This window comes from Astatotilapia calliptera, chromosome 2 (genome assembly GCF_900246225.1).
Source record: "Astatotilapia calliptera chromosome 2, fAstCal1.2, whole genome shotgun sequence".
NCBI lineage: Eukaryota > Metazoa > Chordata > Actinopteri > Cichliformes > Cichlidae > Astatotilapia > Astatotilapia calliptera.
Genome location: NC_039303.1, coordinates 17,067,552 through 17,080,247, shown reverse-complemented (window position 1 = coordinate 17,080,247; position 12,696 = coordinate 17,067,552). Strand labels below are relative to the sequence as shown.

Genomic DNA, 12,696 nt, shown 5'->3' with positions numbered 1-12,696 from the left:
CAGAACGCTCCACCTGCAGGGCGTCGGTCGCGCAGACTTCTCTCTGTGGTACTCCGACATTCAGCGAGCAGCCGGCGGTAAAGGAAATGCTCTGAGAGACCAGCAGATGAGCAGGAACGACATCCCCATCATCGTGGACAGCTGCATCGCCTTCATCACACAGTACGGTGAGGAAGACTGACAGACAGACTTTCCTTGTTGGTAAGGGTTGGGGTTAGGAGACTGTAGCTACGCCACTGTGGGCTCTGCTGCTGATGGAGGATCGTCTGATTAAACTGAACTGAAGAGGTGGAGGAAGCTTCAGGTCTCAATGGTGACAGGACAGTGAGATGAACAGAGCCTCTAACCCTCCTCAGGTCATTTTAAATAAATGAAAATATTTGGAAAAATGCACTTCTGAAGTACTTTTATGGCACCGTGCTCACTCACTCGTGAGCTGCTGCAACATGAATCAAATGGCTGAATTGCCACCTCAGCATGCAGGCAGCTTCTATAGAGTCTTGCTAATGACCTGCTAGTTGTATTCAGGTGTGTTGCAGCAGGGACACATGGAAAAGTTTCAGGACAGCGGCCCTCGAGGACTGGAGTTTGAGTTAGACGATACAGTTCACGTACTTCCTTTTGACCCTGGGGCCTAACCATGTAAACACTGGATTTCAAAGGATGTGAAGACCTTTTATTCGCTCACACATGAGAAAACGATCATTTAAAGACTGATTATCATCTTAATAATTCAGACTATTTTAGATATCTCCAATTGAGGACCTACTTCCAGCAGAACATTGTCACCAGAACTGATCTATATGATCCAATACTGATCCTTCTTCGTGGAAACAGGTAAGGCTGCGAGGGTTTTGACAAAGAAGCCTCACTCTACGGGCTGTGATAAAGAAAATGAAGGAAACATTTCAATATTAAATGAAGAATCGTTGGACGAATGTTCCTCCTTGTGGAAATGTACAAATTCCAGTATATGTCCAGCTGGAAATGTCTGATGTGTTTTTTCATCTGGACACAGGTACACTGTTGGAGGTTAGGTGGGCCGTTGGCACATGTTTTGGGGCTTCCCTATTATTAAACCCGTAAAACTTTAGTCAGTATATTTAAGGTAAATAACATACCTTTATAATTTTCTACCATACTCGTCTGCTGGGTAGAAAAGGTGCTTCTAGCAGGTGATTAACCCAAGCAAACCTGCGCTCCTCCCCGATGAGCTGCTTGAGTTTAGGAGGAGGAGGAGCAGTGTGTTAGATGCATTGTGAAGACTGAACCTCACTGCATGGTTCTTCTGCCGTTGTCATCAGGACGACTTGCTGCCGGGTTGAACTTGGCGTGTTTTTCCCTGCAGGATGTTTTAGAGCCAGAAGAAAAACTCTGCAGACCAGCTTATGTGTGATTTTACTGTTTCTGCTGATAAATGATGTGCTCAGATGTGATGAAAGAGGCACGCAGCTCTGTTCCCCTGGTTTCTCATGTCAGGATAACAGAGCCGTGTGACCGAAGCCGCTCTGGGTCTGTGCAGGTCTGGGTCACGAAGGCATCTACAGGAAGAACGGAGCCAAATCCAGGATCAAGCTGCTGATGGAGGAGTTCCGCAGAGACGCTCGAAACGTCAAGCTGCGGATCGGGGACCACTTCATCGAGGACGTGACCGACGTACTGAAGAGGTTCTTCAGAGAGATCGATGACCCAATCTTCATGGTCGACCTCCACCCACTGTGGCAGGAAGCTGCCAGTGAGTCCACCTTTCTTCTGAGCGGTGCTTCTGCTGTCAGGGTTCAGGTCCAGACCACAACCCGAACATCACCTGATTTTACTTATATTTCAGGGACGGTCGGCGGTACACCTTCAGCTGATTGTAATTTGTCTAAATGAGTGATTGGTGTCTGTAACGAGTTTGTTCTTCATGCTCAGAAATCCCTCAGAGGCGTGCGAGGCTGGACCGTTACAAAGACATCATCCGCACTCTACCCCGAGTCAACCGGACCACCCTGGCTGCTCTCATCAGTCACCTGTACAGGTGAGCTCCCTAAGAAGCTGCACTGGTTACACCTGGTGGGGGTGGGGCTTAGGAACTTGCCTTTTTGTAGAAAACAGCAGGTGAGTGTAGGACACTGAGCCAAACGATGAGTCTAAAGAGGTTACCTGCGGTTCTTTAGGGTCCAGAAGTGCGCAGATCTGAACCAGATGTGCACCAAGAACCTATCGCTGCTCTTCGCTCCAAGTCTGTTCCAGACGGATGGGAAAGGTGAGCATGAGGTGAAGATCGTGGAGGACCTGATAGACAACTACCTGTACGTCTTTGAAGTGAGTAAGCCGTAGGGGCACACCAACACGTTCCCCCGTGTGTGACGTTCTCCTGTGTGTGACGTTCTCCTGTGTGTGACGTTCTCCTGAGTGTGAGGTTCTCCTGTGTGACGTTCTCCCGTGTGTGACGTTCTCCTCTCTGTGTCATGTTCCCCCGTGTGTGACGTTGTCCTGGGTGTGACGTTCTCCTGAGTGACGTTCTCCTGTGTGTGTCGTTCTCCTGTGTGTGACGTTCTCCTCTCTTTGTCATGTTCCCCCGTGTGTGACGTTGTCCCGTGTGTGACGTTGTCCCATGTGACGTTCTCCTGTGTGTGAGGTTCTCCTGTGTGTGACGTTCTCCTGTGTGTGAGGTTCTCCTGAGTGTGAGGTTCTCCTGAGTGTGAGGTTCTCCTGTGTGACGTTCTCCCGTGTGTGACGTTCTCCTCTCTTTGTCATGTTCCCCCGTGTGTGACGTTGTCCCGTGTGTGACGTTGTCCCGTGTGACGTTCTCCTGTGTGTGAGGTTCTCCTGAGTGTGACGTTCTCCTGTGTGTGAGGTTCTCCTGTGTGTGAGGTTCTCCTGTGTGTGAGGTTCTCCTGAGTGTGAGGTTCTCCTGAGTGTGACGTTTTCCTGTGTGTGACGTTGTCCTCTGTGTCTCATGTTCCGTCGTGTGTGACGTTTTCCTGTGTGCGACGTTCTCCTGTGTGTGAGGTTCTCCTGAGTGTGACGTTTTCCTGTGTGTGACGTTCTCCTCTCTTTGTCATGTTCCCCCGTGTGTGACGTTGTCCCGTGTGTGACGTTGTCCCGTGTGACGTTCTCCTGTGTGTGAGGTTCTCCTGAGTGTGACGTTCTCCTGTGTGTGAGGTTCTCCTGAGTGTGAGGTTCTCCTGAGTGTGACGTTTTCCTGTGTGTGATGTTGTCCTCCCTGTCTCATGTTCCGTCGTGTGTGACGTTTTCCTGTGTGCGACGTTCTCCTGTGTGTGACGTTCTCCTGTGTGTGAGGTTCTCCTGTGTGTGAGGTTCTCCTGAGTGTGAGGTTCTCCTGAGTGTGAGGTTCTCCTGTGTGTGAGGTTCTCCTGTGTGTGAGGTTCTCCTGTGTGTGACGTTCTCCTGTGTGTGAGGTTCTCCTGAGTGTGAGGTTCTCCTGAGTGTGACGTTTTCCTGTGTGTGACGTTGTCCTCTGTGTCATGTTCCCTCGTGTGTGATGTTGTCCTGTGTGCGACGTTCTCCTGTGTGTGAGGTTCTCCTGTGTGTGACGTTCTCCTGTGTGTGACGTTCTCCTGTGTGTGAGGTTCTCCTGAGTGTGACGTTTTCCTGTGTGTGAGGTTCTCCTGAGTGTGACGTTTTCCTGTGTGTGACGTTGTCCTCTGTGTCATGTTCCCTCGTGTGTGATGTTGTCCTGTGTGCGACGTTCTCCTGTGTGTGACGTTCTCCTGTGTGTGACGTTCTCCTGTGTGTGAGGTTCTCCTGAGTGTGACGTTTTCCTGAGTGTGACGTTTTCCTGTGTGTGACGTTGTCCTCTGTGTCATGTTCCCTCGTGTGTGACGTTTTCCTGTGTGTGACGTTCTCCTGAGTGTGACGTTCTCCTGTGTGTGACGTTCTCCTGAGTGTGACGTTTTCCTGTGTGTGACGTTGTCCTCTGTGTCATGTTCCCTCGTGTGTGACGTTGTCCTCCCTGTCTCATGTTCCCTCGTGTGTGACGTTTTCCTGTGTGCGACGTTCTCCTGTGTGTGACGTTGTCCTGTGTGTGACATTCTCCTGAGTGTCGTTCTCCTGTGTGTGACGTTCTCCTGTGTGTGTCGTTCTCCTGTGTGTGTCGTTCTCCTGTGTGTGACGTTCTCCTGTGTGTGTCGTTCTCCTGAGTGAAGTTCTCCTGAGTGTGACGTTCTCCTGTGTGTGTCGTTCTCCTGAGTGAAGTTCTCCTGAGTGTGAGGTTCTCCTGTGTGTGTCGTTCTCCTGAGTGAAGTTCTCCTGAGTGTGAGGTTCTCCTGTGTGTGAGGTTCTCCTGTGTGTGAGGTTCTCCTGAGTGTGACGTTTTCCTGTGTGCGACGTTCTCCTGTGTGTGAGGTTCTCCTGTGTGTGAGGTTCTCCTGAGTGTGAGGTTCTCCTGAGTGTGACGTTCTCCTGTGTGTGACGTTCTCCTGAGTGTGACGTTTTCCTGTGTGTGACGTTGTCCTCTGTGTCATGTTCCCTCGTGTGTGACGTTGTCCTCCCTGTCTCATGTTCCCTCGTGTGTGACGTTTTCCTGTGTGTGACGTTCTCCTGTGTGTGAGGTTCTCCTGTGTGTGAGGTTCTCCTGTGTGTGAGGTTCTCCTGAGTGTGAGGTTCTCCTGAGTGTGACGTTCTCCTGTGTGTGACGTTCTCCTGAGTGTGACGTTTTCCTGTGTGTGACGTTGTCCTCTGTCTCATGTTCCCTCGTGTGTGACGTTTTCCTGTGTGCGACGTTCTCCTGTGTGTGACGTTGTCCTGTGTGTGACGTTCTCCTGAGTGTCGTTCTCCTGTGTTTGACGTTCTCCTCTCTGTGTCATGTACCCCCGTGTGTGACGTTCTCCTGTGTGTGACGTTCTCCTGTGTGTGACGTTCTCCTGAGTGTCGTTCTCCTGTGTGTGACGTTCTCCTGTGTGTGTCGTTCTCCTGAGTGAAGTTCTCCTGAGTGTGACGTTCTCCTGTGTGTGACGTTCTCCTCTTTGTCATGTTCTCCTGTGTGTGACGTTGTCCTGTGTGTGACGTTCTCCTGAGTGTCGTTCTCCTGTGTGTGACGTTCTCCTCTCTTTGTCATGTTCCCCTGTGTGTGACGTTGTCCCGTGTGTGACGTTCTGTTTTGTGTTTCAGATCGATGAGGAGCATCAGACCCAGATTGAGCTGGAAATCAGCCTCATCACCACCTGGAAGGACACTCAGGTACACAAACTCACTCTTGCACAGACACACAGGTGAACCATAGAACGTAGAACATGTGTTAAGTGTTTCATTCAGCGTCCTGGTCTCTGGGACCAACGTGATCATCCGTCTCTATCCCAGCATCCTGTTGCCCCACCCTCTGCATGTCCTCCTTCACTACACCCATGAACCTCCTCTGAGGCCTTCCTCCTCTCCTCCTGCCTGGCAGCTCCATCTTCATCATCCTTTGTGCGATGCGTTCCCTCAGCCGGTCCTCGGCGGTTCCTTTTAAAGTTTAGCTGATTTTGCCTCTGTGTCTGAAACCGCCGCCTGATTGGTTGATTCTGTACAGCTCTCTCAGGCCGGTGATCTGATCATTGAAATCTATCTGGAGATGAAGATACCCGACTGCTGCATAACTCTCAAAGTAAGGCTGGGCATCGTTAATCAGAACTTTTATTGATAGCAATAATGACAATTACTAAAGCTGTGTGACCTCTGACCCGTGCAGGTGTCTCCCACCATGTGTGCTGAGGAGCTGACCAATCAGGTTCTGTACATGAGGAACGTCCCAGCTGGGGACAAAGACGTCTGGATGACGTTTGAGGCCATCGAGGACGGTCAGCTGGGTGAGCAAACACTCCTGTCTCTCTCAGGAGGTCAGAGGTCACCTGTCTCACATGTTGGTTGTTGTCATGTTTCTAGAGCGTCCGTTACACCCCAAAGAGAAGGTCCTGGAGCAAGCTCTGCAGTGGTGTAAGATGGCCGACCCGAGCTCCGCCTACCTGGTGGTGAAGAGGGTCCCTAAAGGAGAAGGCATCACTCTCCTCACCTGTAGGTGGACACAACTGTGCAATAATAAGCTTCTGATGTTGCATTAATGGCTAACGTGTCCACCTGTGTGTGCCTGTCAGCCTATAAGAGCGAGATCATGAAGGTGGGTCTGCTGAGGTGTCGCGAGGAGCCTCCGAAGCTCCTTCAGGGGACCAGGTTCCAGGAGAGAACGTTCCAGATTCGACACCACAAACTGCTGCTGCTCAAAGACAAGAAGGTAGTCGGGAACAGTAGACAGCAGTAAAACAAACAGTTAAAAAAGAATAGAATAGAATAGATATCATTGTACATGGACAACAAAACTGTAGGCGCTCCACACCAACTGTGGCCGAATACTTAACAAACAGGAGAAATGTGTACAAAATACTGGAGAACAAGAAGACGAGTAACACCTGGGAAAACATTAAAAACCAAAATAAGAACAGAAAACCAGCAAATCTCAGTAAGACAATAGTAAAAAACAAAAGTCTCAACATCTGTGTCTGCAGAGCATCAAACCTGAGAAGGAGTGGGCTCTGAAGTCCTTAAAGATCTACATCGGCATCCGCAAGAAGCTGAAGGCTCCAACCAGGTAACACACACAAGTCTGGTTTGCTATCCTCGTGGGGACCTCCCATTGACATAATGCTTTTCCTAGCTGCTTACCCTAACCATCAAAAATGAATGACTAACACTGACCCTACACCTAAACCGAACTCAAATGTAGCTTCACACATAAACCACATTTTGAGTGTGAAAAATGGCCTCAACCGTGGGCTGTTGGTCCCCACCAGTATAGTAAGAACCCGTACACACAAACACACACACACAAACACACAGACACACACCCACATGCACATAGACACACACATACACACACTCATGCACACACATGCACACACACACTCCTGCAGTCTGAACTGAGCACTGAGCGTCAGAGGCTGATGGCTTGTGTGTTTCCTGTGCAGGTGGGGCTTCACAGTGATGTCAGACAAACACCAGCTGTAAGTATCAGGGCTCACCTGTCCTCCTCAGCGTCACACTCACCTGTAGCTGATGTTTGACTCAGTCACACATGGACGTTGTGCATTAAAATAAAAGCTCTGAGGGTTTGAGTTTTGCATGAAGTCAAAAGTATCTGCCCCTCCCCTCCACCAGGTACCTGTGCTGCAGCAGTGAGGCCGAGCTGTGGGATTGGATCACGAGCCTTCTCAGAGCTCAGGTACGTTTACCTGCACACTGGTCTGGGATCAGCCGTCGCTCCTGTGCTGGCCATCATGGATGTGCTTCTGTTGCAGAACGATGACCCGGGTCCTCCAGTGCTGCGCCGCCACTCCTCCTCTGACATCTCCAAGCAGAAGTTCGGAACGATGCCGCTCGTCCCCATCAGAGGAGACGAGAGCAATAGCAGCATGCTGTCGGCCAATCAGACGCTGGTTAGGGTCCAAATCTCTGCTGTTTCTCAGACATGCTCAGTAAACTCTCACAGGTCAAATGCACAAACCCGTCATCTGTACTTTGTCTTCCCCCTGCAGAGGAAACTACACGACCGGAGAACTCTCTCCATGTACTTTGTAAGTACTCTGTACTTCCTCTCGTCTCACTCGTGAGCCTGTAGTAAACGCTGGGGGGGCGGGGTTTAACCTTGGGTCTCGTGTGTGTCTCCAGCCCATGAAGGTCCAGCAGGACTCGTTCGAGGAACGCTCGGAGTCTCCTGACCTGCCTGAGCCGCTCTATGAGGAGGTCGGCGACTTCGGCCTGCAGGTCCTGAAGTCTCTGGAGACCAGCTTCCTGTCCAGCAGCATCGCAGAGACCCAGGAAGTGCCAGACCACCCCCCACTCAGGTTGGTTCCCGTGGAGTCCAGAGATTTGGATCACATGATCATCCCGGAAGTAGTCCGGATGGCGAGAGGCTCCGTGGAGACTCTGGAGCAGAGCAGCAGCAGTAGCGGAGGAGCTGGCGGAGGCGATGGAGATGCAGGCTCTCCAGATTCAGATGCTGCCAGCCAGCCTGCAGTGAGAAGCAGGCAGACGCTGATGGGAGTCTGCACGCCATCGCAGGAACTGCTCCTGCAAGAGCTGTCCTCCGCCTTCATCAAGAATACCACGGAGGAGGAGCGGGAGGAAGAGGAGAGGCCCTACGATGTCTGAGGACCGAACAGTGGAGTCACATGATCTCCCTCCATTCACAGCACGCCAGCAGTCGACTCAAGGTAGCCATTCAGGTTACAGAGACAACGATCACATGACCTCATACAGGACCCGTCAGGCAGACTTTACTGTAAAAGCTGCGGCTGAGGAGGGCCATGTGATTCGGCCGCCTGTAGGTGATTGGAGCTCAGTTCGGGGCTGTACTAACATCAGCGGCTCTCTGACTTTTTCAGCCTGTGTGTGTGCAGCGTCCTCTGCAGCCAGGAGAGGGCGCTGTATCAGTTTGTACTTAACAGACTGAGAGCTGAGTGTTCTCTTTATGTAACAGGAAGTTTGATCACACGTGTTTAATTGTGAATGACTCACAAACGGTGAAAAATGTTTTTATGATATTTTAATGTTTCCAACGAGTCTAATCTGATATCTCACATCAGTAACCTTCTCTAACCTGTCAGTTCAAATACTCGATGAAGCTCACACAGGTAAAGGAGGAAGGTGTCACAGGTAACCCACAGCGCTGTTCCTGCGGATGTGTTTAAATAAAGTTAGAAGAGACTAAGTGACAGAGAGCCGGCTTCAGTGACGACTCTGGGATTACACATCAGATTACACAAACGATGACATCATGGAAACGCGGAGCTGTGAAGATTAAATTGAAGTAAACGAGCTGCAACGTGTGGAACAAATCAAACTGTGAACACAGTTGGTCACATCTAAACGCAGGCGCCTCATTGGTCAGTTCTACACGTCTGTGTGTAAAGTGACCAATGAGGCGCCTGCCTCAGTCTTAAATTGGCTGTCTGGAAGTCATGCGTTGGTTTGGCGCCTCCTGCTGGGACAGTGTAACGTGTTCTTCCTGTCGCTCTGTCAGTGCTAATGCTGCATTTCCTGTGAGGATTTCATAATAAAAGTCATGTGATGATCCAGCTGGAGTTCATAGTACTGCAGTACTTCCATCAGTTATCACTTTGTATTCGTTTGGAAGCTGTATGAACATTTTTATAGACATGTTATTCATATAAAGACACTTGTAAACATATCTGCAGTAACACACACGTGTGTATTTATGGGAGTGTTTCCCAGTAGCCACAGTGTTCCAGTAAAGCTGCTGGTGAGGCCAGACTGGCCTCACTGGTTTGTGTTGCTGAAACCTCTGTGTGCTCATGTTCCTGTACAGATTTGGGATGTGTTATTAAAATGCTGGTTTGCTGCAAATTGATTGGTTCAGAGCTGTCATGCCTTATCCAATATTTCCTCTTATTCTGAAAAGCTTCCTCTTGATGGTTTGGCAGGATGTGATGCAGAGAGCGAGCAGCAGGTATTCAAACATTCTGCAGGGAAGTCTTCTTACAGAGAAACTGCTTCCTCCGAGGGAAGGGTCCTCGTGTCAGAGTGTGGACAGCCTCTCAAAGAAGCCGAATTAATCAGATCTGAGAGCAAACTCGAACACAAAGATCACATCCAACTTTATTTATTCAGACTTTCCTAACAAAGACACAAATTTCCCAAAGGAACGTCATAACTGTGCCGGCACTGTTAGCGATCCATCCAGAAGCTCGCAGAGAACCCATAGCATCGGTTTGTCAGCTAAAATACCAGCTGACTGATCACAGGGAGGGGTCAGTGATGGTCGGTTTTCACACGGACCTCTGTTTCACAATCAGAAGGTTCGGCACCTGCTGGATTTTAGAAGGAACACGCTTCCATGTTGGCTTCACTCTTAAGATCAGGAAGCTACGTCCAATTTTTAGACTTTATCACTTCTAAACTGACAAGTTATTAATGTGTACATGAAGCAAAGACCATGATCCCACCCGCTGGCTTTTAAAGAGCTCTGTAGTTATCTCAGTGTCCATCGTCTCTCCTGGTCCGTCACTCTGTAGAGAAACACAAGCTCCAGCAGCTGTGAGGAGGGTGTGCGTGTTTCCTGAATCAGTAACAGCTCACAGGTGAACAGGATGTATGCAGGTAAACCGGAGGGTCCGTCGAGCTGATCGGTGGTTTCGTGAGGATAATGTCAATACGTGCATGCATTTGTGCGAGCTGCAGATGGAGACTTTGTTTGCTGAGGTCTTCAGTCTTGTGAAACCGCCTGACACTCTGGCAGACAGACACAGACACCCTTAACCTGAAACACTGGCACAGGTTAACGTGGAGTCGAAGTCTGAATAGAACAGAATAGAATTCAGCTTTATTGTCATTGCACATGTCCAAGTAAGGCAACCAAATGCAGTTTGCATCCATCCAGAAAGTGCTTCAGCAATAATACAGATATATTACAGAATATGGATCTATGTTACAGTGTACAGGGTATGAAGGTATGTTATGAATATGCTATAACTACAAGCTACGCACAGTATATGAACAGTCTGTTTACACACCATGAAGGAGGTGGAGCCATGAGTGAGACTTTGAACTCATGCACTGTTCCTTTAACCGCCAATAAAACCTTTACTGGAAAGGCAAGCAGGAGCATTCTTGCCAACCTTGAGACCTCAGAATTAGGGAGACATTCAAAAGGGCTGCTGGGGGGTGGTATATATACATATATATATCGAAATATATCGAAAATATAACCAGACGCTGGCGTAAATTTTTGGCCGTCTCACACTTCTGTTTAATCAGTTTTCTGTTTGACGTTTATTCAGCTGTGTAAAAACACCCGGAGGAACCCTCCCAAGGGATTAATAAAGTTTAATTTAATTTAATCTAATCTAATAACTTATCTCAGCCAAACTGATTTACTCACGAACAAATAAAAACTGAAAAAAGCCAAACAATAACATTTTGAAGTTATCAAAGTGACTTATATATCATGTTTAACCTGATAGCCAAAGACCGCGGGGGTTTGAAAACGATGTGCCGGGAGTTTGCTGTTCTCATCGGCTCAGATATTTGAAGTTTACACAGTTACATTCTTGCCTGAAAATATGTTAAAAGTTTATTTTGCGACCCAGAAAGAGCAATAAGAGTAATATTAAAACTAAGTAGCTGCCACCATTGTTGGAAACCGAAATTGGCTGGGCCGCGCTATGAATTCTGCAATATGGTTTTTCAATTTTGTTGTCCGGGTGGAAAATCGGGAGAATGGAAATTTTCGGGAGGGGCACTGAAATTCTCCCAGAAAAATTGGAAGGGTTGGCTTGTATGAGCAGGAGCCCTTCATCAAAACACCTGATCAACAAACTCTGACGTCCTTTTCTACATGGAGGCCATATCTGCAACAAACAGAGGTGACTCTGAAGGGGGGCGTGGGGTGTACCAGACCATGTTTATTTCAGGGCCTTCATAACATTTTCCAGATTGAAAGTGAAATAATATAAAATATTGTAGTAATTAAATTGCATTAACATTTAAAAATGAAAAAATACAAGCTTTTTTTCCACAAGCCAATAAAAATGTATACAGGCCATAAAATTTTTGCTTTTGGTTCTCGGAGGAGGCGGACGCACTTTTTCTCCTCTCCTCTCCCTTATCTTCCCTGCTTAGTTCTTATGTCCTTGTCTAGTCTCGTGTTTTTTGTATTACTTTCCCTGGAACACTGTCTGTTTCTAAAACCTAAAGAGAATTATGGATTTGATCAACTGGTCTCTGAATGCTATTGACACTCTTTTCTCAACGAGAAGTCTGGGCTCGGGAGAGCCAGAGTGCCCTGCAGGGACTTTCCCTGCCGGATACACGATGGACGGGTGGCAGAAATGGAGGATCGTGTGCCTGGCGGGACTGTCGATCGAGGACGCTGAAGATATCCACCTATTCAAAACCATGTTAACAGGGTTCTTGCTGATCGGAGCTGGCTTGGCCCTGGCTTATCGAAGAATTAAGAAAGCGGAACCGGCTGTTCAAACCCCCACAAGGCTGCCCGCTGGGATTGAAACGATGGGACAAGGCGCGACTTCTCAGAAAAGGCTCACTGAAGGCAGCATGATTAAGATCTTGGAGACGCTTACAGCTGCAGTGAATACTCAGAATAACACCTCTGAACATATATTGGGTTACATCAAGGAGAGGCCTGCTCAGAATAACACCTTTGAGCGAAAGTTTGATTACATCGTGGAACAGCTGACTGCGGTCGTGAGTTCTCAGAATCGGGTCTCTGAGCAAAAGAATGACAAGACCACGGAGCGCAAGTTTGATACCAACATGGGGAAGCTCGCAGTTCTCCAACGGAAGATTCAGAGACCAGTGTCGGAGTGTTAAAGAACAGCTTTGAAATTCTCATGAGTTGTCACAAAAGAAAAATGACTATCATAATCCAGCTACCCCTTCGGTGCCAGCCGTGGGCTCAAGGCTGGAGCTGAACAAAAACTCCCTGATAATGACTGTGTTTAGACTGTTCCTTCCCATTCCATGCAAGGCCACCTGGGTTGGCTGGAAGACTGTTTACTTAGCCTGGCAGGGTGAAGGACACTGTCTCAGCTGAACTATGGACACGCACACACATACATATACACTGATAAGCACTCACTGACGCATCACCCTCCCTACCCCGGATCCAACACCACCTCCAACGCTTACCTCCCCTCTGATGTGGATATCGGGTCAGCTGGAGGCGCAGTCGAAGAT

General features: G+C 48.7%; 1 protein-coding gene across 1 annotated transcript in view; it reads left to right on the top strand.

Annotated features, from left to right (window-relative positions):
* Positions 1–9,349, top strand: part of arap3 (ArfGAP with RhoGAP domain, ankyrin repeat and PH domain 3) — a 29,327-nt gene extending 19,978 nt beyond the window's left edge. The window contains exons 21-35 of the mRNA XM_026185810.1: positions 4–167; positions 1,523–1,735; positions 1,915–2,020; positions 2,160–2,307; positions 5,119–5,187; positions 5,519–5,593; positions 5,678–5,795; positions 5,872–6,000; positions 6,081–6,217; positions 6,489–6,571; positions 6,948–6,983; positions 7,138–7,201; positions 7,278–7,415; positions 7,515–7,553; positions 7,648–9,349. Coding sequence (XP_026041595.1) covers positions 4–167; positions 1,523–1,735; positions 1,915–2,020; positions 2,160–2,307; positions 5,119–5,187; positions 5,519–5,593; positions 5,678–5,795; positions 5,872–6,000; positions 6,081–6,217; positions 6,489–6,571; positions 6,948–6,983; positions 7,138–7,201; positions 7,278–7,415; positions 7,515–7,553; positions 7,648–8,130 — 2,002 coding nt within the window. The 3' untranslated portion in view covers positions 8,131–9,349. The remainder of the gene's footprint in view (positions 1–3; positions 168–1,522; positions 1,736–1,914; positions 2,021–2,159; positions 2,308–5,118; positions 5,188–5,518; positions 5,594–5,677; positions 5,796–5,871; positions 6,001–6,080; positions 6,218–6,488; positions 6,572–6,947; positions 6,984–7,137; positions 7,202–7,277; positions 7,416–7,514; positions 7,554–7,647) is intronic.
* The last annotated feature ends 3,347 nt before the right edge of the window (positions 9,350–12,696 follow it).